General features: G+C 45.6%; 1 protein-coding gene across 2 annotated transcripts in view; it reads right to left on the bottom strand.

The window, feature by feature from the left end:
* mTor (serine/threonine-protein kinase Tor) overlaps window positions 1-25,246 on the bottom strand; it is a 278,630-nt gene that overhangs the window by 193,028 nt on the left and 60,356 nt on the right. For both annotated transcript variants that reach the window (XM_075888782.1, XM_037433800.2), the window contains exon 16: window positions 8,013-8,142. In XM_075888782.1, the coding sequence (XP_075744897.1) occupies window positions 8,013-8,142 (130 nt within the window). The remainder of the gene's footprint in view (window positions 1-8,012; window positions 8,143-25,246) is intronic.

The raw sequence follows: 25,246 nt of genomic DNA, 5'->3' as shown, positions 1-25,246 counted from the left end.
AGACATTTTGTCTGCAAGGTGCAGAAGTGCACACATTTATTCATGACCACCATCATCACTGATGTCACCAGTGCTACAAATGATGAAGGAAAAAAAAAAAAGCGAATGTTGTGAATCGCTGCAAGACTTTTCGATTTGATCATCTGCAAAGCAGTGATTCTGACATCAACACCAGTCCAAGCAGCGACGACGAGGCACCTGGAGTGACACAAAACTTGGAACAGGAAGAAACGCTGTGGACAGGGCACGCACTCTTATCGTGTCCACAAAAAAAAAGCAGTCCTGTAGTTCACAACAACAAATGACATATTAAACACAACTTGCCAGTCATCTTAAGGGGGATGCATTCTTTGGTAAAATACATACGTCCACTGCAGGGTACAGAAAAAAGTAAAGGTCTAGTGACAGCTCGGAAAGACCAACAGTCATTCTCTAAATCTATAATCTGAATCACAAGATTAGAAATTCAGTCATTCTCTAAATCCATAATCTGAATCACAGAATTAAAAAAGTAAAGTCCGAGTTTGACATAGGAGTTGCTTTTTCAGCATCAAACTGAAAGGGCTTTTCAAAAGAGTAAATGAGTATGCAAGTGGAAAAAAAGCAAATGGGCTGAAGGGCTTAAGCACAAAAAAACATTGGTCAAAAGCTCAGAAGGTGTAGTTTACAGCATTCCCCTCTCTTGAAATGCACCACCCAGCCAGACCAAGAGGTGCATTAATGAGCGACTAAGTGTGCATAATTCTGCTGTTTCACTTCTAACGCATCCTGGTAATTTGGCTTCCCTTTGCAGAGTGCAAGTGCACAGTGATGTTTCCCAACCCAGAAGTTTTGTAGTGATCTTTTGAACACACTGAGAGAAAAGTTATGGAAGCTCTCTACATGGATATCAGTGAAGGGTGCACTAGCACTCAATCGATAGCTCTCTCTCTCTCAAAAAAGAGATGACCATATTCAAGGAAACTGTATCACTGCATACATAACTCTTGATGCGTTTCAGTGCAATTGTTTGATGCCCAGATGTTTCTTTTTTGTATTCTGTTTTTTATCACTGATTCCCCCCCCCCCTCCTTTTTTTCTCCTACATAAGTTTGTTCCCAAAAGTCGAAGCTTTGCTGCAAAGGCAAAGCAGTGAACGCAATAACAACAAATCGGAAGGTCACGCGCAGAATAGCAAGGAGATTTAAACGTGCCCCGCGTTTCTCACGCACAAATGACGCACGAAACGTACTTACAGGTACAGATTAACACGAATAAGCATCTCAGTTGTTACTTCGCTGAGTCTAAAAAGCGCACCCTTTTGGCAAACGCAGACTGTGTAACAATTGCAGTGACCTTTGTGCGCCTAGTAACTACTACAACAGATTTGTTCTGGTGAAAGCCCAATGCCAGCCAAGACGTACAATCCTTCCCACCGCAAGATAAGGGCACACGAGTAAGCGAGCGTCCACCTCCTCCTCTCTGCAGGGCAAAGTACGCGTGGGAGATGAGAGCCCGTGCCACCTTGTCGTGACAATGTGGCAACACGCGTTCATTGCCTCATCTTGCTGGTAATGCTAAAAACATGATAGTTCTCCCCCCCCCTCCCCCCCCGCTGAGATGCCCACTAACAGTGGTAAGTGGTAGATATAAATAGCTTGCTGTTTGAATGTTGAAGGAGGTGCTCCTCTGTGGCTCAGTGTTTAAAGCCTCGCGTTCATTATTCACAAGTCCCACATTCGATTCCGGGCGCAGTCTTTTTCTCAATTATTTTTCTTTCTTTCGTTTATATATATATATAGATATGTATACATACACGGCGCATGACGCCGGTGGCGAAATCCAGTGGAGAGTGTCTATATAATTGCTATCGCAACAAAATAAAGTAGTTGTCAATTTGCACATCACTCCGTGCCGTCTCTCGTTCTTTTTTTCCCTGTAGCCTGCAGTACATCACAAGCATCAAGACGTACCAACTAGCCTTCATTGCCACCTTATAGGTATAAAATATGTCTACATCTGCCGTCTCCCTTACGCCAGGCTTGCCTTCATTGTCCACACACACACACATACTCTGTCACATCAAAGCTGGTCCATCTTGTGTATATCACCTACAAACTCTGAAGAGCACCACTATCTCTGAATGTTAAGGCTAATGTTCCAATTCATCCCGGAGACGTCTGGACAGACGTAAATTGTATGTGCAGTCTTTCCTGAAAACCTTTATAAATTTTGCTGTAACGAAGCTATGCCAGACGTTATTTCATCTTTTAATAATGCTATTTAATACTCACTTGAAAAAGACTTGTATAGCCGCTTGAAAGGGACACTTCAGGCAAATAACAATTTATGTTAAGAGTGAAAGATCAATGTTTGAGAATGTCTAATACGTCATCAATACCAACACCAGTGCTCTACTAATCAAGAAATCAGGGTATATGTACAACACCATATGCGGCATAAGTGAGATATTTTGAAATGATCCCAGTGATGTCAAACGTGCAGAATACAATTGAACTGGTTGCAATAAAAAAAGAACTTTTCGTGCATTGCAACACGTAATAAAATGCTGCTTTCCTTTTTCTCTTTCATTATGAAAAAAAAGAAAAGAACAGAACCACTTGAGGTTACCATGGGGAATGGAGCAAGTGGTTCAAAATGTTCGTTTTCGCCTGGTTAGAATGGATAGGTGGCGCTATCTCATGGGACCCAGTTGAACCAAGCAAACACAAAACCTTTATTGTAGAAACATCTCGCATTTTACTTCTGGAGTGAATGCTTTGGAGCGACAAAAGTATGAATGAGGTGTCTTTTCAATGCTTTTTTTCTTCAAAAATGTTAGGCTAGTACAAACGTGTCCATGACTGTGATTGCACAAAGCGTCACAACTAGGCTGTGTGAATTTTCAAATGCTTAGAATATTCAAATATATTGTAGAATATTCAAATTTATTTCTATTTGAATTTAAATTATTGAAAATTTTGAAGTATTTGCTATGGACTTACAGGTGTATAATACTCCGCATGCAATCACTCGTAAGAATGGTTTCACTGCAGTGTAGGAGTGCTAAACCGTGATAACACCTTGCCGAAAAAAAAATGGCGTTCTGCCATGAAGCCCCTCTTCAAATTTAAAGGGACCCTGCAACACTTCTCGAGCATGGTCAGAAAACGCTGCGGATCGGTAATCAAGGCTACCGAAAACACGCGATTCAAATATTATAGCGTATCACGCTCGCCTGCAATTCAAAATAAATTCTCAAAGTCAGCTGAAAATTGCTTTGTTCCTTCAAAACATGACACCACAAGCTCAAAAATCACTTGTCACAGGCATTTTATCTGCCATTGGCTGGTTTGAGCGTGACAGCTCGGTCGGTACTGGGGCCGCCGTAACTTGTCCACACGTACGTGCGTGGTTGCATCAAGAAGGCACATATTCGAATAAAAAAAAGTGCGCAAAGTGACGAGGTGCGCTTGACGTATTTTATTTCCCCAGGTCATCCCTCTCTGCTTTGTTTCTAGCACTTTCGTCGGGACGAGAAGTGAGAATGCAATTCCAGTGTGTGACAAATCTTTGCAACTCAACACATAGCGCATGGATTCTGAAAATTTTTGTGGCGGCGAATTCGTGAGGCTATCACTGAATTCATTACATGACTACTTGAAAAAGTGTAGCAGGGCCCCTTTAAATGACCATATTACCCTCAAATTGATTCCTCATTTTTTATTAAGTTTAAAAGCTTTTTATGCTGGCTTATATACTTTTAAGTATAGTAAATTTTAGAATGTTACACATTTTACAGGTTATCACTTGCATCCTACCGAAAGTGGAATCCTGCTACTACTCAACATTGTTTCGACTTCCTTTGAATGAAAATGCATAGAGGCCTTGTTTCAAATTTATAAAATATTTTGCCGGTCACTTAGGTCATAATAAATATGCCCATTTTCCTTTATATGTCATATACACTATTTGAATTTGATTTGAAATTATTAGACCAAAATCATTATTCACTTCCAATTTGCTTTCAACCTAAAATTCACTATTTGCCCAAGTCTAGTCACAACACGTCGACACCACGTACGGTAAACCTCCATTCCTACAAGCCTTTGCGTATGTTGGGATACTAAACACACTAAAACCTCTTACGATTTTGCCAATGCGGTGATTCAACTTTATTTAAAATAAATACACTTTTAGTACAGTTATCATCATTATTTAGAGGTTTGCGTAAACTTAAATGTATGTGTTTACGTATGTTCATAAACGCCTATATATAGTGTGCTAAAACCTTGCTAAATTTTGCCAAAACACGAGTTCTGGTGACCCGGTAAACCCAATCCAGTAAAGTGGTAACACGGTAATGTTGATAACTATATATATAAGCTCAAAGCCCCTGATGTCACGTGTATATGATGTTACTGGATGCCTGAATAGTGTACGCCGCTTGGGCTCTAGCAGACAAACTGATGTGACTCTTCACTGGGTGTCTCATCGTCATGTTCACCGATCACATAAATCGCGGCAAGCTTCAATGGCCGTTTTTGCAGCTTGCCCCCCCCCCCCCTCCCCTTCTTCTGCTCTGCTGCTGCTAATGCCAGTGCCATGCAGTAAATGCAGGCAACGTTGGGCAAGGCAACTGTTACACTGAGACAATGATTTGGAGTGTGCTAATGCCTTGCAGACCACTAAAGAGTGACTTGAATTTAGAATAAGCATTTGCTTAGCACGAAAGCAGCATTACGAGGTTTCTGGACCACCATTTCAGCAGTCACCGTCGACTTAGTACTTGCCTTCAGTATCCCTTTAAGAAGTTCAGAGAGGCCCCATACAAATGACCCAAGTGCAGCAGCCAGTTGATTTTAGGACTCAATAGTCGTGCTCATGCACTCTGCAGTGCTCTCCAAAAGTTAATTCACCAGCCGTGTGGCGCTTAATGTCAATGCATCTTGGTTGAACAGCGCACACGAGACGACGGCGAAGTAAAAGAACACAAACAGGCCCTGATTCGCAACTAACATTTATTTGTGAAAGAACAGCTGATATATATATGTGAAGTGCAACTTAAAAAAATGTAAAAAGAAATAAACAGCAATACATCCAAACACGCCACAAGCAATGGAAAAAATATAACATTGGCATCATCTTTTGCAGCAAGAAAGTTAAATTCTGTGTCGCTCAGCACAATTGACGGCATGCTGACACACTTACCGTTTTTTCTTCGAATGTGGAAGGCTTCAATTCCTTCTCTTGCTAATCAATTTCTATGATACGACAGCATTATTCCATCGCCGAAGTAAGGCACGCAGCCGAATTCGTGACAATAAGCGGCGAGGGAGTACAGTTTTCAATCTGATAATGAGCAGTTGTGTTCCCGGAGGTGAACGTTGATGTATCTTCCACTTTGGCCAATGCAAGTTTTACCGCATGATAAGATAATTCGATATACAATGGCTTCTATACATTCAGTATATTAGAAGGTGTGATTTATTCCAGAGTTGCCAGGAACACTTTCACTCGGCTTAGCAATGCTTTTTTACACTTTTGCGCACATAGACACAAGCTTATCAGGAGACGAAAAAATAACGTCAATAGCATATCGTTTGGCCACGTTTTTCAAACCATGTGCTACTCGAGTATAGGGTACGGTGTGCTTTTTCGCTATGGCAGTCTGTTCATCATTCCCAGCCCCTGTTCCATTCGTTTCAAAACATCTGCGTCATGTGAGGAAACAAAAATTGGGGGACCCTTAAGCTTCATCTTTAGGAGTTGAACACAATAGCGAAGTCCGGCCCCTAGTGCACCCTTCAACCGCTAATTAAGGCTGTAAGCAGGAGTGCGTAGTAACAAGTTCAAGCGGGTTACACACACACACACACACACACACACACACACACACACACACACACACACACACACACACACGCACACGCACACACAGTAGATTGTACCAGGGCGCGCTATTATCGCCGAATGGGCTCATTTTCGTCAGGACACCTGTCAAACAAAATGTGTGAAAGGGGCCCTGAAACACTTTTTCAAGTAAACATGAAATGAATTCACTAGAAGAGCCTATTGCCTCATGAATTCAACGGCGCAAAAATGTTAAGAATCCACCCAGTGCGAGTGGAGTTACAAAAGTTTGTCGCATGCTACAATTGCATTATCTCTTCTTTCGTCTTGACGAAAGCGCTGGAAGCTAAGCAGAAAGCGGTGGCAGGGGCAAAGAAACTACCACGCCTCGTGACCTTGAGCCCTTCCTTTTTCTTCGAATGCACCACTTTTTCAGGGCGATCGCACGCACGCATGGACAAGTAGCTGTCTCTTGCGGCGATCTCTGTAACTTGCTTTTTTGGTCACAGACGCACAGACAATTTTTCGCTCACAACCAACGGGGCCGACGTCAGCGGCTGAATTTTTGTGACATGAGCTCTCTAACACTATCACGTTAAAGATTTGTACTATCATTATGACTCGCAATGATCTAACAATGAAGGCACACTTCATGCAAAGTAAGTTGCTTATAATGGGACATAGCTACGCTTGTGCGAATAGCGAATTTCAGGTTCAAAGCGAATTCGAAGCGAATAGTGATTTTGGTCGCATAATTTTGAATCCAATTCGAATAGTATATACAGTGGACTCTTGGTAAACAGAAATCTGTTAAACGGAACTGCTGCTTACATGGAACAACTTCCTCTGATATGATTGGTTTCATACTTAATGCTGCAACCAACTTCCATTCTCAGTAAACGGAACTCCTGTTAAACGGAACACATTTTCCCGGTCCCTTCAAGTTCCGTTAAATGAGATTGTACTGCATCGCATATAAAAAAATGGACATATTTATAATGACCAAACTAATTAGCACAATATTACTTTTTTAATTGAAAATGAGGCCTCTATGCAAATTCAATTTTTTTTCGTTCAGAAAAAGTCAGAACAACTTTGAGTAGTAGCAGGATCTGACTTTCAGTATGATGCGAGTGATAACCTGAAAAATATGTAACATTTCAAAATTCATATTGGAGCATACAAGCCATCAAAGCTTTTAAGCTTAAAAAAATGAGTAATCGATTTGAAGGTAATATGTTCATTTAAATAAGTCCTGCAACACTTTTTCAAGTAGCCATGGAATGGATTCACTAAAGAAGCTTATTGCCTCCCGAATTCACTAGCACAGAAATTTTAAGAATTCGTCCAGTACGAGCGGAGTTGCACAGATTTGTTGCACGCTGCAATTGCATTTTCTCTTCTCGTCCCGACGAAAGCGCTGGAGGCTAAGCATGGAGGGATGGCATGGAGGGATGGCATGGGGAGAGGAAATAAATTACACACCACACGCCTCGTGACCCTTGAGCACCTTCTTCCTCGCTCTCTCTTGTTTTGTTTTGTTTTCTTTTTGAGTACGCTGCTTTTCACAGGGATCGCGCACATACGCCTGTACAAGTGGCGGCTTCCCGTGGCGGCCCCAGTAACGACCGAGCGCGCCATGCACAAATCGGGCAACGGCTGATACAATAGCTTTGTCGATTGATTTTTGACCCTGTGGCATTATTTGCCCAGAGAAGTAAGAAATTTTCAACTGACTTTGAGAATTTATTGTGAATTGCAGGCAACGTGCTCCGCTATAATAATTGGCTCGCGTGTTCTGAGTGACCTCGACAACCAAGAGGCAGCGTTTTCTGCCCATGCTGAAAAAGTGTTGCAGAACCCCTTTATATATAAAGTAGGGCTTCGTGGCAAAGTGATGTTTCCCTGGACAAGTGCTTTCACGGCTTAGCATCTTTACATTGCAGTGAAACCACTTTTAAAAGCGGTTACATGCAGAATGATTTACATCTATTCGTTCATTGCGAATACTTTGAAATTTTCAATGATTTATATTCGAATTGAACCGAATTCGAATACCGTACTATTTATTCGAATACTCGAAGCATTAGAATATTCGCACACGCCTAGACATAGCACATGAATCAAGGAGGACAACTAGTGCATGTAATCACTAGCAGTTGAGCAAATGATTCACCTACCTTGACTTTCTGGCGGAACCACACTGATGCTGACAACTGCTCCCGAGTCACTGAAGTCATCGATCATCCCCATGTTCAACTTGTGTTTGAATGGGTCCAGTGCACCAAGCAATCCTAGCACTCGAATAGCCTAAAAAAGGGAAAGCACACAGATGCAAACAGTTGTTGCTTTGCAGTGGATGAGGTTGACTTACAATACCGGAAAAACTGCAAGTATAAGGCTCAATGTGATCCAAACTACTGTCTTCAAGTAATGAATATACATGAACCTATCATGCACCCGATTTCACGAGTTCTAAATAAAAGTATATGCTAACTGTAACCAGATTTTAACGGCAACAGCAACAACAAAAAACTGACAAGCTGAGATGCTTATGTTGATGATTTGAAAGAAAAAAAAAAACACAAACACAATCTTCCAGTTGGACGACTGCCCCCAGCAACTTCACCAAATACCGTATGATGATCTATTACGAGGCAGCGATGCCTTAACCCTTTCAGACGCTTTGTGCACAATTGTGTACATCATTTGTTTTTGCTAGTAGGGCCGAATAGGGGCTAAGGATGAAATGAACCTCCTGCCTAATAAAGTTATAATTATTTAACTTTAGTTTTGACTGTACTGTTGCATGTAATCACTTTTCCGAAGGTGCTACCGCGGTCGACGAGTCACTCGACGTGGCGCTTTCCTAAAGGCACGTCGAAATATATATTTTTTTTCAATATAAACAAAACAAGAAAACAATTTGCAGTATACTTATTGTTTAAGATTAGATTCTATATATGCAAGAACCAAACATGAATGACTTCAGTATAAGTAGATATTTTATGAAAGCTTAATTCCGATTAAGTGCTAGGAAATGAATAAATCTATTATAAAATTATTGTTCCAATAGAATATTGAGGGCCTTGAAATCGTGCTGTGACAATTTGATGCTTTACAGGCAGCTATTCATAGGTGGCATCTGAAAGGGTTGAGGTAGAAGCAGCAGAACGAACACGAAGGTAGATCACGTCTACAGCAACAATCGCACAAACTCGTCAGCTTCGTCTTCCTCACTACACTTCAAATAACGAAGAATTTATAATTTTCGCAGTTCATTTTCATGCCCAATTCTGTTCTGTCGGCTCTAAGACCACTTATAAATGGTGCTCCCATCAAGTGCCAGTAGATTGACAAAGTTGGCACACAATGAGTTACTGAGCACTGACACAAAGATTTTGTACCTTTTTTTTTGCAAGATGTAGCTTATAATGCACTTATCATGGCTAGAAACCTCATTAGTGCGAGTGCATGACCATTATTTATTTAAAGGAGTTTTTAGAGCGGATGTGCATGTGACACCCTGTAAGGATAGTTTCACTGCAGTAGGGTGAAACAGGGTACATCAGTTGGGGAGCAGTTCTAGGAGTAGGTAAAACTGCCTTTTGTAGCAGGCTTGAAGCATACAGATTTACATTTTGTAGCAGGCTTGGAGCAGCCAGAAAAGTCTTTTCCAGCAAGTTTGGAGCAGTTATAGTCAACGTTCAGATAAGATGCAGGCCTGTTTGGCAGCACTTGTGAAGCAACATTTGTCCAGTGCGTTATTTTCCACACACCAAGCTGAATCGTGCAACAGCCTTTTTATATCAATGGAAATTATGTGGGCAATATCAACAAGTTTTTACCCTTGCTCTAATGTCCGGTGTAAAGTAAAAATTGATAAGATGCCCCGGTGCATCGTGTTTTTTACTGGTGGGTAAAAGCGTGCGAGCGGGGGGGGGGACGACGACGACGACGACTGTGAACTTTGCTTTTGAGAGCGTGGTCGCAATCGCTGCCGCACGTGCTATCTCGGCAGTTATCAGCGGGTGACTCTCGTAGCCTGCGACGTGCTCTGCTCTCATCGCGAAGAGACTGCGCGAACAATATTCCTCCGCCTGTTGTCGCCATATTGTCAAGTGCTTGCCCAAGAAAGACGATGACAGTTGTGCATGTGCCACGAAGGACTACGAAATGGACGAAGAAGAAGAACTCGCTTGCGCGTTCTAATTAAAAAGATCTACCTGCTTCTGGTGTCTCAGTCTCTACGGCAAGACCTCTGTTTTGACGTCGTGACACTGGTGGACGTGCTGGGTACAACCGGATGCAGGACAGTCTTGCTCGGACCCGTTCATCTAGTCCAGAGACCCAGCCCCTCGTCACGACTCCGGTGCACGGATTCAGTCGGCGCCTACTAGGCCTAAGTCCGGAGTCCGTACCTGTTCCGCCTCTAACCAGCATGGCAGCTCCTACCACATCCACGGCTACCTTTCCATCACAGACCACACTTCGCTCTCAGGTGACTCTTGAACATCCTCGCGTTCCTGAAGTTTTTCATGGAGAAGAGTACGAGGATGTCGAGGACTGGCTCGAACAGTTCGAACGGGTCGCTGTATCTAACCACTGGAACGAACAGCACAAACTTGGCCGTGCATATTTCGCCCTGGAAGATAGCGCTCGCACGTGGTACGAGAACCACGAGGCTACTTTCCAATCTTGGGAAGATTTCCGCCGAAAGCTCCTCGCCACATTTTTGAACACGGACCGACGGGATCGCGCACAGCAACTGATTGAGGCTCGCGCACAAAAACCCAACGAAACAGCCGCCATGTACGCAGAGGGTATGATCCGTCTGTTTCGACGAGCTGACCCTGACATGCCCGAGGCGAAGAAGGTGCGACACCTAATGCAGGGTGTCAAAGAACCAGTGTTTGCGGGCCTCGTACGAAATCCACCTACAACAGTAGATGAATTCATAAGAGAGGCGACTGTCATCGAGCGCGCACTGCGACAACGATACCGACACTTTGACCGCCTGCCGAACCACACGGCAGTAAGTGCTGCAGCTCAGAACACTGCCGTGTGTGAAAGTTCCCTGCGACAAATGATTAGGGAAATACTGCGTGAGGAACTTCGGGCCCTCTGCGTCCCTCCTACCCAACCGCCCGTCGCATCTGTTGCCGAAATCGTCCGCCAGGAGTTGAGGCAAGCCGTTGTACCACCGGCGCCAAGTCCTGAGCCACACTCAGCGAGCTACGCTGATGTGGTCCGTCGTCCTCCACCGTCATTTGTGGCGACACCCTTCCAGCCGCGACCCGCGGCCGTACCTTGGTGGCAACAGGATTCCATGAGACGACCACCAGTTCGCCGAACTGACTTGTGGCGCATGGCCGACCGTCGACCTATTTGCTTCCGCTGCGGAGAACCAGGTCACATTGCTCGCTATTGCCGTCATAGCGATTCTGGCTTCGGGAACTTTTCTTGTCCCGCTTCTTTCCGTTCTGAAGACCGTCGTGCCCACGATGCCGATCAACTGTCGACTGGCCAAGCAACTACACCGCGTCGCTGGCGATCTCCATCTCCTGCGCGTCACCGTGACTTCCCTCAGAGCTACGCGGACGTCACCAGAGGCCGTTCGCCTAGCCCGCGCCGGGGAAACTAACTGCTGCGACCTCCGGGGGCAAGGTTGCCAATCGTCGAGACACCGAAAAGTTCCCCCTATCATCGCAAGAAGGTATGACGACAACCACGACGAATACGACGACGAATACGACGACGAATACGACGACGAATACTAATGCCGGTGAAGTTGTACGTGCTGATCTTGGCGTTTTCATTGACGGACATTACGTTACAGCACTGGTCGACACTGGCGCCGACTTCTCAATCATGCGACAAGAACTCGCCGACCGCCTTAGAAAGGTAAAGACACCGTGGACAGGGCCACACATAAGGAGTGCTGGTGGTCAGCTGATGATTCCCACGGGTAAATGCACCGCTCGACTTCGCATTGGGGATTCTAGCTTCGTGGCCACTTTCGTCCTGTTGCCAGACTGCTGTAAAGAGCTTATTTTGGGCATCATGGCGCTGTTATCAACATCCCTCAACGTATGGTGACGTTTTGCGCACATCCGTATGTCGACGACAGCAGCGACGAACTACGCGGCAGTTTGCGAATAGCCGACGATGTGACGCTCCCACCGAGATCCTGCTGCCTTGTGTCTGTGTCCAGTGGGTGGCCTTCCTATAAGGATGTGATAGTGGAGCACATAGTCGCTCTTTTGCTCACGCAAGGCATTTCCATTGCGAGAGGCATCCTAACGCTTACTGGTGGACAGGCAGAAGTGCTCCTTACAAACTTCAGCAACGAGCGCCGTCAAATCCAGAAGGGTACCGCAATTGCCTGCTTCAACGATATAGACCAAGCCGGGGATTGCTGTGCTTTGCAACCAGATGACGCGATAGTCCCTGCCTCGACAACTTTGTCGGTGGACATCTGCTCCACGCTACCGACCTCTGATAGGAAGCGTCTGCTTGGACTTATACACCAATTCGAAGACTGCTTTTCGCGTACGTCAAAGGTCCAGCGGACACCATTGACCAAGCACCGCATCATCACCGAAGACAACACGCGACCGATTCGGCAGAACCCCTACCATGTGGCTCCGAAAGAACGCGAGGAGATTCAGAAGCAAGTACAGAAGATGCTCGTGGATGACGTCATACAACCTTCGAAAAGTCCTTGGGCGTCCCCCGTGGTTTTGGTCAAGAAAAAGACGGCAGCTTGCGTTTCTGTATTGATTATCGCAAGTTGAACCAAGTCACGAAGAAAGACGTCTATCCATTGCCTCGCATAGACGATTCACTCGATCGGCTGCGTCATGCGCGCTATTTCTCTTCAATGGACCTCCGAAGCGGCTACTGGCAGATAGAAGTCGACGAGAGAGATCGTGAAAAAACGGCCTTTGTGACGCCTGATGGCCTTTATGAATTTAAGGTGCTTCCTTTTGGGTTGTGCTCGGCGCCAGCCACTTTTCAGCGTCTCATGGACACCGTACTATCGGGCCTGAAGTGGCAAACATGCTTGGTCTATCTGGACGATGTTGTTGTATTCTCAGCATCATTCGAGGAACATCTCAGCCGTCTATCCACCGTACTCCAAGCCATACGCTCGGCCGGCCTGACTTTAAAACCAGAAAAATGTCATTTTGGTTTCAACGAACTCAGCTTCCTAGGCCACGTCGTCAGTCACGAGGGTGTTCGACCTGACCCGGCCAAAATAGACGCCGTTGCGCAATTTCCTGCACCCCGTGACAAAAAGGCTGTGAGACGCTTCTTGGGGTTGTGCGCCTATTACCGGCGATTTATCGAGGACTTTTCGTCTATTGTGGCGCCATTGACACGACTCACACGTGAGGACGTCCCCTTCTTTTGGGGTGAACAGGAGCAAATGGCATTCAATGAGCTGCGGCAACGCTTGCAAACACCTCCAGTCCTTGCGCACTTCGACCAGGACGCCCCTACAGTACTTCACACTGACGTCAGCTATGTAGGTCTAGGTGCCGTTCTGGTGCAGTGGCAAGACGGCTGTGAAAGAGTAATAGCCTACGCCAGCAGAACTCTCTCTCGCACGGAGGAGAACTACTCGACCACCGAGAAGGAGTGTCTCGCTGTGGTGTGGGCAGTCATCAAATTTCGTCCGTATTTGTACGGCCGCTCCTTCAAGGTTGTTAGCGACCATCACTCTTTGTGCTGGCTCACCAACCTTAAAGATCCATCTGGTCGTTTGGCGCGCTGGAGCCTAAGACTTCAAGAGTTTGACATGACCATCGTCTACAAATCTGGGAAGAGGCACACCGACGCCGACTGTCTCTCACGGTCGCCAGTGGAAACTGTCGCTCCTGATGACGAAAACATCGACGCGGCATTCTTGGGAGTTGTCAACATAGCCACTATTGCACGAGAGCAGTGCATTGACCCTGAGCTGTTACCACTCATTGAATATTTAGAAGGACGACGTAAAGACGTGCCGCGGTTATTTGCTAGAAGACTGCCATCTTTTTGCTTGCGAAACGATGTTCTCTATAAGAAAAATTTCTCACCAACTGGTAACCCGCACTTGCTCGTCGTGCCTGCCTCTCTTCGAAAAGAAATTATGGAAGCGTGCCATGATGAAGCAACTTCTGGTCATCTAGGCTACACCCGAACATTGTGCCGACTACGATGCAAGTACTACTGGCCAAAGTTACCTGCGGCGGTTAACCATCACGTGCGAACTTGTACCGACTGCCAAAGACGCAAAGCGCCTCCCAGCAAGTCAGCCGGTCTTTTACATCCAGTCGAAGCACCAGAAAAGCCGTTCACCCAGATTGGAATGGATTTCCTGGGTCCCTTTCCAACTTCCACAACAGGGAACAGATGGATTATTGTGGTCACTGATTACCTGTCCCGTTATGCAGAGACTAAAGCTATGCAGCGTGGCACAGCAGCAGAAGCCGCTCAGTTTTTCATCGAAAACATCGTCCTTCGGCATGGCGCTCTGACAACAGTGATCACAGATAGAGGACCTGCCTTCACCGCAGAGCTTTTGGAGTCGGTTCTCAGACTCAGCGGTACAGCTCACCGGAGAACAACTGCATACCATCCGCAGACAAACGGACTGACGGAGTGCCTCAATAGGACCCTCACAGACATGATCAGTATGTACGTTGACACAGAACATAAAAACTGGGATCAGATATTGCCGTACGTGACCTTTGCTTATAACACGGCTCGACAAGAAACCACTGGAATGACACCGTTCAGTCTGATCTATGGTCGCGAAGTCACGACAACATTGGACGCCATGTTGCCACATGAGTGTGACGACATCCATGTAGACGCCGAAAAATTCACTCAGCGTGCCGAAGAAGCCAGACAGCTCGCGCGCGTGCGCATCTGTCATCAGCAGCATCAAGATGCACAACGCTACGACAACCGACACAAGTTTGTTAGCTACTGACCAGGCGACAAAGTGTGGGTCTGGATTCCGATACGTCGACGTGGACTGTCTGAGAAACTGCTAAGACGGTACTTTGGTCCATACAGCGTCACGCGACGCTTGAACGACGTGAACTACGAAGTTGTTCCCGACACTAATTGTAGTTCTAAGCGCCAAAAGCGTTTGCCCGAAGTCGTGCACGTCGTGCGTATGAAACCATATTTATCGAGTTAATTAGCTCCCGGTTACCGTTTTCGTACGACCACTTCATACGCCTGGTAGAGCACCTAAGTTGCGCATCGGGACGATGCTTCTTTCGGAGGGAGGCAAATGTCAAGTGCTTGCCCAAGAAAGTTGATGACAGTTGTGCATGTGCCACGAAGGACTACAAAATGGACGAAGAAGAAGAACTCGCTTGCGCGTTCTAATTAAAAAGATCTACCTGCTTCTGGTGTCTCAGTCTCTACGGCAAGACCTCTGTTTTGACGTCGTGACAATATACTCTTACACCAGCATTTTGTAGAGTGACGTGAGATTGGATTCAAAGAAGTTCGATGTCAGCCTTACTTAATATAACATTCTAATTTGTTGCTATTGCACTCATTGCCGATTCCTCGCGGTGCAACTGTAACTTTCTTAGCCATGTGAACAGCTGGCCGCTGATTTTTTTTAATACCTGAACGCGCAAGCGTGAACCATCGAGTTAATAAGCGCTGTATAACACAGCACAGTGGCGAACTGAACGATTCGTGCATGCGCTTGATGAGCAGTCCTGTGCACCTGTCTTTACCAGGTGCACAGCACTCACACACTTGATAGCATCCCCGCTTCTCATGAGCACCAGTACTATCATCCTTTTTTTTTTTCTCAACACTGCCATTAGGTTATAAAAAATCAGTTTCTTTGCATAGACGAAGCAATAGATGCGATTCGCAACGAGATTGGGCTATAGGTGGCAGAACCGTCTTCGGGGAAGTGTATAGGCGGTCAGCGGCGCGAATACAAATACACGCAGCCGCGCTTCGCTGCATGTGGTTTGAACTGATTGTCGGCGAATAAAATACGTTGACTGCAGTTTACTGGTAAAATTTACACTCCTCTCTGCCGAATCAACGCACAAAGCCCATGCAACGCTACTATTACTAGCGAATGAAGCGCATTCTGGCTATAAAATGGATGCTCGCCTTGGTTACTGCCGGAGTGCTTTCACACTAAATCACACTTTTGCTTGTTGTTTGTATGTTATCGTGTTTTCCGCCTACTACACACTTCTGTTACACGACTGAACTACTTATTAACATTTTGCTCCTCTGAATACTATAAAAATAGAGAAGGAAAGATCGTAGAAGTCCTCGTATCGGTGCGACGAGTTCAGTACTACTGTTCGCACTGAATACGCATGCGAATTTTTTTCTAATTCTGTTCATTATGAAATGTGGGAGTCAATAAGTCAAGCCAGGAAAGCTTCGCGCTTGACAGCACTTTGTGCTACATTGATGTTTACCCCATAGGCACATGTTCTTGCACTAGCAAAACTAACAAAAGCTGACAGCAAGGAGCTTTGATCGAAGGATCACATGCATGACAGTGATACAAGGGGTCTGCTTATATTTCATTAGAAAAACATGTTTTTTAACGCAATAGCGTTAAAAATATCACGTGCATGACAGTGATACAAGGGTCTGCTTATATTTCATTAGAAAAACATGTTTTTTTAACGGAACAGCGTTAAAAAGCTCGTTTAGCAGAAATTCTGGAGTCGGCGTCGGTGTCAGCGTCCTTGAATATGAGTGAATAATCATCATCTTAGGCATGACCGAAAAATCGAGAACGATGCAAATAAAATAAAATGATAAAAATCTCGGGTCAGAGTGGGCACCAAACCAGGGTCGTTTGGGTCCGAGCGGGGATCGAACCCTGGTCGTTTGCATGACAAGTGGATGTTCTACCACAGGGTCACGCCTCTGCTTGCGAATACAGTGAAAAGAAATTCCTCTGCTTGGAAATGCAGTGAAAGTAGCTTTCATGCTTCACAAATGCGTCCTGTATACGTGCTTCACAATGCAACATTAAATATTACAGTAATAATGCGTGGTACATGCAAGCGCCCATTGCCAACGGGCTTCAAAATATGTGATTATCATAATGGCTCCGCAGATGAAAGCCAGTACCCCAATACAAAAGGCACACACGCTACTGCACCTATTAGCAAATTTGAAAAGATTTTGTGCATTAAGTGTTTGAAATACGCACTAGAAACAGGTGTCACTAACGTGTTCAATTCCTAAAGGCAAAGCTTTAGGGTTTCCTCAGTCAATAACAATGCCACACGAACACTTAAGACAATGTAAAAACAGATGGCATCTTTTGTGAAATATTGCATCAGTAATGTAAGGCACGTCATCTGAATTAATTTTGAACGTCTGGGCTTTTTAAGGGAGGACGTGGGTTCTAAAATTTTTTTAAAATTTTTTGCTCAATCCTAACAAAACTTCCCTACCTAAGCTAGTTTTTCATGCTGATTTCAAATCTCTAATTTGTTTCTTAATATTTCAAGTGGTCTAGAAAATATGAAGGTCTGAATCGTAAGTAATTGCGTACTTCTTACGGGACTTCTTGGCAATTTATTCTTGCTAAATCCAAAAAGTGAATGCACCTTTCCAAGAGGGCATTGTTGCTCAGCCGCCTTAACACAGGCTCCAATGCCTCAGTTACGAAATCAGGCAGGCTGTCCTTGTGTGGTGGCGGCTTCTCATTTCTCGCAAGAGCTCTTTGAAATTTGCACCAGGATTCAGGGCAAAGTCATGCTTTGGTGCCTCATCAGTTGAAGACATGTGGTTCAAAGTTGCTAAACAGCCTTCTGCATACCTGGAACATCGTTCCTGTGGCTTCTCAATGCGTAGCCATAGTATGAGGTGATTTTCTTTATCTTTTGTTGCATAAGTCTGCCCTTTCCACCAAGTGAGCCACCTTGAGCTTTTTTTTTTTTTCTCTACAAGGGTATGTAATGCAGCTCCCATACGCTTGTGTACATTATTTATGCAGTCCTTTTTGGCCACCTTTACGAAGCTGTACACCTCTTTTTCTGTGAGTGCTGTCGCCGTCCGACAGCATTGTCGTATAACGAAGCTTGCGCTTTTCAAGTGACTGCTCAAACAAGCATAGTGCTGCCTCCACTTCCATCTGGCCAGCATTACAATCAACATTCTTCAGGCACAGAGGGGCATGCTGAATCAGCCAGGCAGAATGTCCTGCTTCTCCTTCTTTGGGTCCTGTGGCGCAAGCCAGGCAAAAGTTCGATAGCACGATATGGTCTATCACGAGGCCACTAAACATCTCAACAATGCAGCCAACACATATATGCGAGCTATGTCCCCGCGTAAGCCAGGTGCCGTCATAAATGACGTCGATGTTTCCGGGCGCGTTGCAGAACTCCGCATAGAGCTCCTTGACGCGAGCAACGCTCGCCGCTTCGCATTCGGCAGCAGTCGCACAGCAGGCTTCTTTCATTATATTCATGTGGCTTTGGTAACTCTTGTGGTGAAGCCCTCGATGTGAAATATTCATCCCGGCGAAGAAGTCCGACAGAGCCGTTGCCCCCTTGCCGATACTGTTGATGGCCTTCATGGCACGCATATTAACTTCAAACGGCCTTATTTTGGCGTTGGTCTCGTTGGCTATACGTGGGCACGAAAAACGCTCTTTGCGAAAGTCACAACTGCCGCACGTGACTATGAGCGTCGAACACAGCCCGTACTCTTTCTTGGCCTTTGAAATAGTGACGCTTCTTTCACCGCATTCTGGGCACGCGACAAGTCCAAATAACGAGCGTATCGCCGCCAGATCAACAATAACAAATTCTGTTCCGTTTTCTTTGCCACCATCCTCCAGATCAATATCTAGTAACTCGAACTTACGTTCCGTCGCGCACTGCGATGCAAGTAATGCCTTCAAGCCCGCTGCATTTTTCACACACTCAACAAACTCGTTCGCAGAATAAAACGCCGTGTCAATGCGGTCTAGGATGCTGCTGGAAGTGCAAGATGACGATCCGACGACGACACAATCCGATGAGGTGCTGCTGCAAGGCACAGGAGAGTGCACCGCTTCGGACACAAGCGGCCGCGGCTGCGCGCCGTCGTCGAAATGCGCCGCTTCGGCGGCATCGGGCGAAATCGGCTGCACGTTGTCGGCCGCTTTCTTCTGGCGGGCGTTCCACGGGCGCCTCCGTTTCTTGCCGTACGCATGACACGTCTTCTTCTTCAGACGAGCTTCTCCAATCATGCCGGCAAAAGACGGAAAGTCAGTGCGTCGGTCGCTTAGCACAAGCAGGCACGTGCGGGAAGCAGACGAACAATGTGCGCGAATAGGAACCGGCGGCCGACGAACAATATAAAAAAAAAAAAGCGCGGACAACTTTGCCCGCATCAGACAATGGGAAATGAGGAACAGAGGGCTCGCCTGGTGCACGTGCGCTCCGGCCAATCAGCAGCCCCGAAGGGGGCTCCGGAAAAGGGACGAGGGAAGCCATTCTATTTAAGCGACGTCATTTTGAGAGTGGCAAAATGCGCACAAAGGAATCAGCTTCAAAACAAGCCCAAGATGGCAGCGATCAGCCAACTGCCTCGCTGGCGGCGTGCGCGGGAAGTTTGAACGAATTTGACGTGCCGTGGGTTGTTTTGCGGCTCCCGTGGCGACTTCATAATCAATTTTAATCTATTTACTGATCGAATTCAGCGTTCACAATTTGAGGACACGTGCTTATAGGTCTAAAAATTTCAAATATCGCATTTTCTCAAAATCGACTTTTTGGGCATTTTTCACCATTCTAAGACCTGTGTCCACCCTTAAAGCATTTTAAAATCTAAGCACATGGTTCTTTCTGCGTAAACGTTGCCCATCATTAAAAAATGGCACATGAAAACGCTGTTTTACAAAGAGTTTAAGTACTGAAGTGTCACGCTTTACTTGATAGAATTACTTCTCTGTAGTAGTACCATAGCCAGAAAAACATAACTAAAGCACATCGCCTAGTCGATAAAGTATATACAGGCGTAGTTATACGCCTAACAACAAGGTGCAAGTGTATGGCCTAGAGCCTAGTTTTTGTTTACAATAGAGGCGTTAAACCACTGTATTCACAAACTACTTAACAATCCCCATGTTTGGGACGATGCTAAGTGCGTTTTATGATGTGCTTGAAGCAGAAAGCGGTCCTTACACTGAAATAATTCTGGTGAGTGGAGGGTAAGACGACTATAAAAAGCACTTTGTTAAAGTTGCACTCGTTGATCTTACTACAGTGCATTAGCAGCCAAGCAAGGCCGTATACTTTCATACGTCGTTTCAGGTATATGCACAAGCAGTTAAGCTTGCGCTAACATATCCTAACAAACTACCCTTATCGAACGTACATGACATACTTCTCCCACAGGCAAACATGACGTGGCTAGCAGTCGACGCAGGGAGCCATCCACACCTGCCCCTTCGGCCAGTTGCCACCAGGTGGCAACTTCATTCGATCTTGCGGCCAATAGCAACAAACCTTTATATTATACAAAGTATAACTTGCAGCTAACTCTTGGATCCGCTGTCACGTAACTCTACATACTGCTGAATAGATGTTTTTCTAGCTGTCTGTTCACATTGACAGCGCAGCACATTACAATTGTTTACAAGCCATTCCTCCCGATATAGCACACTCGCCATCGATCTTGACCTTAGAATCAAAGTTCACAGCTGCTGCTCAAATGATCACAGCCTTGACGACACCACTAACTAATATAACTGTTTCGATGAAACTGAAAGTACAATGTTTTAACCATGTTTACATGCACGGGGCCACTTTGCAGCTAAATTGACAAGCTGCGATGCAGTGTGGCGCTAAAAGCAAGATCGGCGCAACAAGAGTGGTTCGGCACAGGATATTGCAAGTAAACCAGTTTGGCGCACAATGGCGAAAAGGCCGCAGCTGTTCCACCTGTGCTGCAGTGAAGTGGTGCTACGCAGTGAAAACACATATTCAGGGGAAATACCGACTGCCGCGAAGCCCCACTTCAAGGTTATATGAGAAAATTACCCTCACATCGATTCACTTATAAGTTTATAAGTTCTTTATGCAGAATTACATGCTCCTATTTTCGCAAAATTTAAAAAGTAATATTCAAAAATGCAACATTCAAATATACAGACAATTCAAAGTTGTTTCCGCTTTTTTTAATGAAAAAAAAAAGACATTTGCACAGGCCTTGTTTCAATTAAAAAATATTGTGCAGGTTAGTTAGGCCATGACAAATATGTCCATTTTCTTTATGTTATGTGACGTATATACTATTTAAGTTCGATGTGAAATGATTCGACCATAGTTAATATTCACTTCGACTCTATAATTCACTATTTGAACAAGCGTAGTAAACACAGCTGGCTATGTGAGCACGCGAAACTGTGACATGGTGGCGTGCGCAAGAGCATGAATGAGCAGGTGCTACACTGACAGCCAAGCCAGCATACACAAAGACACAGGCACAGAGGAAGAAACCACAGGACGGTGCACCGTATATGACTCATGACTGCACTATACATGACTCATGATTGGTGTATTGTATATTGAACTCCTGCACAACAGGACATCCGCTATGTTGAATGTTGTGCCACAGTGAAGTCCAGAATGTGAATTTTTTCTAGCAAATGGCAATTGATAAATTTTTGGCCACGTTCTCACAAGTTTCGATCTTTTTTCGCACGCTGGTGACGAAAAGGCGGTGTTATCGCATCACGCTGATCTGGTTCATTGCGCGACACTTACGAGTGCATCGATATGTTGATGCGCAATCAACAGGTCTTAATGCATGGGCATAGTGTTTGTCAAAAAGAACGTTGCTTAGGACACCAAAATGAGAATGCGAAGTGACTCGGTGATTAAATTACGATGTTCGCATTTGCTCCCTTGTTTGTTAGCGCACAATGGCATGCGAAGGGCATGCGAGCTTGAAGGGCATGCGAGTTTGAAAAGCATGGCATTAAAGATGTGCAACCTTGCGACGTATTTTAAGTGTTTTCGGTTTTAAAACACATGTCTCAGAGCCTACACTTGTTCTAGCTTTTCACATCAAAGCAAGGGCTGTCAGCTACAAAGCCACAAGTGACATCGATATCAATATGTCGACGGTGGGAACTCTGCATTGTCTTTTGCGCTTTGTGGACTTGCACTTCTCACCTCATTCCTAATAAATCCTCATTTGGGAGTTGAAGTGAACGTTGACCTGCACGTGGCGATCATGACTGGTTCTTGGAGTGACATCAAGTAAAGCACCGTCGTAAACTTTCCTTGCCGGCCAGATGATGACTTTATGCGAGTCATGACGGCTGACAACGAAGTGCGGTGCCTCAGTGAATTCTGCAACTCATCAGTGTTTGCGGGCACCATCTCTGATAGTGAGCGACTTCATAGGTGCAGATAATGAAGTAGATGTTTCTGACTGCGTCAATGCTGAGCTGAGATCGTGGCTGTTGTTGCCAGTGTCGCGGAAGTGTAGCCGTGTAGTTATGAATATGACACCGCCTTCGCTGCTACTGTTAACCAATTTTTTGCTGCACTACCAAGCTTGCATTGGCATTCTGCGTAAACCAACACCGTTGTGGCCGAAGCAGCTGAATTTGTTCATTTGAAAAGCTTCAATAATATTGCGGATGACTAGAACTTGACAGGGTGAGAAGCAAGACAAGTTTACGGACTACTTTCATGCGAAATGGAGTGTGGTAACTTGCAGTTCACACCTTTTTCTTCATTTTACTGTGAGAAAAATCATTACGTTAATATTTGTAATAATTTACCAGGCCTGAAATGGTTTAATTTAGGCCTTAAATATGCATATTTTATGATCCCCTCCGAGTTCGATATATCCTGGATCGAATGTATTTGTGTGTTTATATATATATATGCGACCACGTCGCCCATTCATCATAGCGTCACACAAGTCGACAAGATGAAGACCTCCCAGCCACTTCATCAGTGTCTCATCATCGACGCAGTTCTACAGAAGACGCCCTGACCGTACATTGACTACCGAATCATCGCCTAGGAGGACAACGACCAGCACCATGACAGAACCATCGGCTGACCTCGACATCCCCAAGTACACCGGATCAGCGGACGACGGACCCGTACAGGACTGGTTCAACCTATTCGAGGTCCACGCCGCCGCTGCATCCTGGTCGGAACGGGAGATGGTTACGAACTTCAGCGACTACGTCACCGGTGAGGCATTTAAATTTTACGTAATTCACATATTCAACAACGACGAGTCATGGCAAAAAATCCAAGAGGAGATGATTACCCGTTTTAATGACTATGTCCAAGACTTACTCACTGCCAACCATCTAGAGACAACTGCACACTATCGTCAATTTCCTAAGCAGTCCTCAAGCATTCGAAAGTCCAGCGCGAATCGACAAGTGCCTCAAGACGAAGTGGCACATGCGTTTACTTACAGAAGGCCACACGTATATTGGGAAAAACCCAACCGTCAAGCGCAGCTCCCTTGTGCACGAAAGTCGGCATTTCCAAAGTCGTGGCACTAACATACGACACGAGACGTCGCTCACTCTACTGATGCCTTTCATGCTTCGTCTCGCTTACATGGTCCACCATCTGGTTTTCTACGACGCAGCTCTTCAAAGGCTCCTAACGGTCACTATTCGTGTCATAAGGACGCCTTGTTCATGGTAGACCAGCTGACACATGGGGAAAATATCAAACAACACCAAGATGACTCAAAGAGTGAAAATCAGTCTTCACGCATTGGAGCAGCTTACTCCCCATCTCGCAGACTTGGCCCGCCTCCTGGTTTTCCATCGCTTGGCTCTTTCATCGCTCACAATGTCCATCTCACATCTAGCACGCTCACAATGGTCGAGATAGAGCTGCGGAGCTCGGACGATGCTACGCCAAGCCCTGGACTTACCACCCAGATTCATGCGCCAGAACAGCTCGCATCGTTAGTTGCACAGAAAGAGGGCCATTCACAACTCAAACCTTACAGAACTACCCCTGTTGCAATGTTGCCGTCCAGTGCGCAGCCACCAGAAACTCCAAACACAGAAGGCTCAGACGCATCGAACGTCGCATGCTACCAGGCGCAAGAACCACTCATAGTGAGCCGCGAAGAAGAAGCCCCTGATGAACTATCTGTCAACTCTGAATGTTTTTTTGTTGCAAGAGTTCATTTCCCCGGCACCGCAGACTTGTCAAAATTTGCATTTTCAACCTGGTGATGCGACGTCACATGTGGTACCCTCATGCAGTGGTCACCAATCCAAGAATCTAACAAATTCAGAAGTACATGATACATCAAACCTTGTACACAGTTGTCTTTCGGAAGCGCCCTTAATGAACCCCGTCACCGAAGCCTCTGAAGAACATGCTAGCAATGATGACGCATCGCCAACTACGCCCGACAAGCAAGACACCAGTTCACCATTCATCAGCTGTCTACAGGACGCGTCAAACACCGAACGAAATGAATGCCCCATTCCGGAACGGGTGCCACTACAGCCATCTCGTGAGCAGCACCAGCAAAGCAAGCAAAACGAAGTTCACAAACTCAGAAAACAACGAGAGAGACTGCAACGACGGCATCGACGAACACCAAATTCAATGGAAGCGCGTTCACCAGTTGAAGAACATCGAAAAATAAGATCTCCAAACCAACAAGGCGTCAGACACTTTCGGACAAAGAAAAGTCGCCAAAAACGCTCCCAGCGCCTGCTATTCTGCCGACTGCAACACCACAGGAAGCGCCGAGAAAGACGCGGAAGCACTGCTTGCAAACCGCAAGCACTCAGGCACTCCATCACAGTCTGTCGAGAAGCACGCAAGCAAGAAGCATCAGGATTGCACCATTCACGGTGAAAAATACAACCCCGACGACATCCGAGCTGCCGATGCAACAAGGCGTTCCAACTTTTGTCAGCCCGAACAAGAGTTCTAGCAGTACTGTCAGTATTCACGTGTAGCCCGCTCTGTCCGGAACGCAACAGTCAAGCTCGTCCCCCAGAGTCGTCATAAAAAACACCGGACTGCTCCCTCGGCCTTGAAGATTTAGTGAGATTGTGAAAATCTGTCGGGACGTCAAACTGTGAATTTGGCCATTATTTTGTTTATTCTCTGCAATTTGTCGTAGCTTGTAACCGGTGCCATCTTTCGGGGGGGGGGGGGGGGGGGGGGAAGGGGAATCCTGTGACGTAGGAAGGCAGGGATGGTTAAGAGAAGGAGAGGAGGAAGAAGTGACAATGGAAAAAACATGGGGTATGAGCCAGGCCACGTCGCCCATTCATCATAGCGTGTCACACACACACACACACACACACACACACACACACACACACACACACACACACACACACACACACACACATATATATATATATATATATATATATATATATATATAT

The sequence above is a fragment of the Rhipicephalus microplus genome, chromosome 3, assembly GCF_043290135.1.
Source record: "Rhipicephalus microplus isolate Deutch F79 chromosome 3, USDA_Rmic, whole genome shotgun sequence".
Taxonomy (NCBI): Eukaryota; Metazoa; Arthropoda; class Arachnida; order Ixodida; family Ixodidae; genus Rhipicephalus; species Rhipicephalus microplus.
This window is presented reverse-complemented; position numbering and strand designations above follow the sequence as displayed.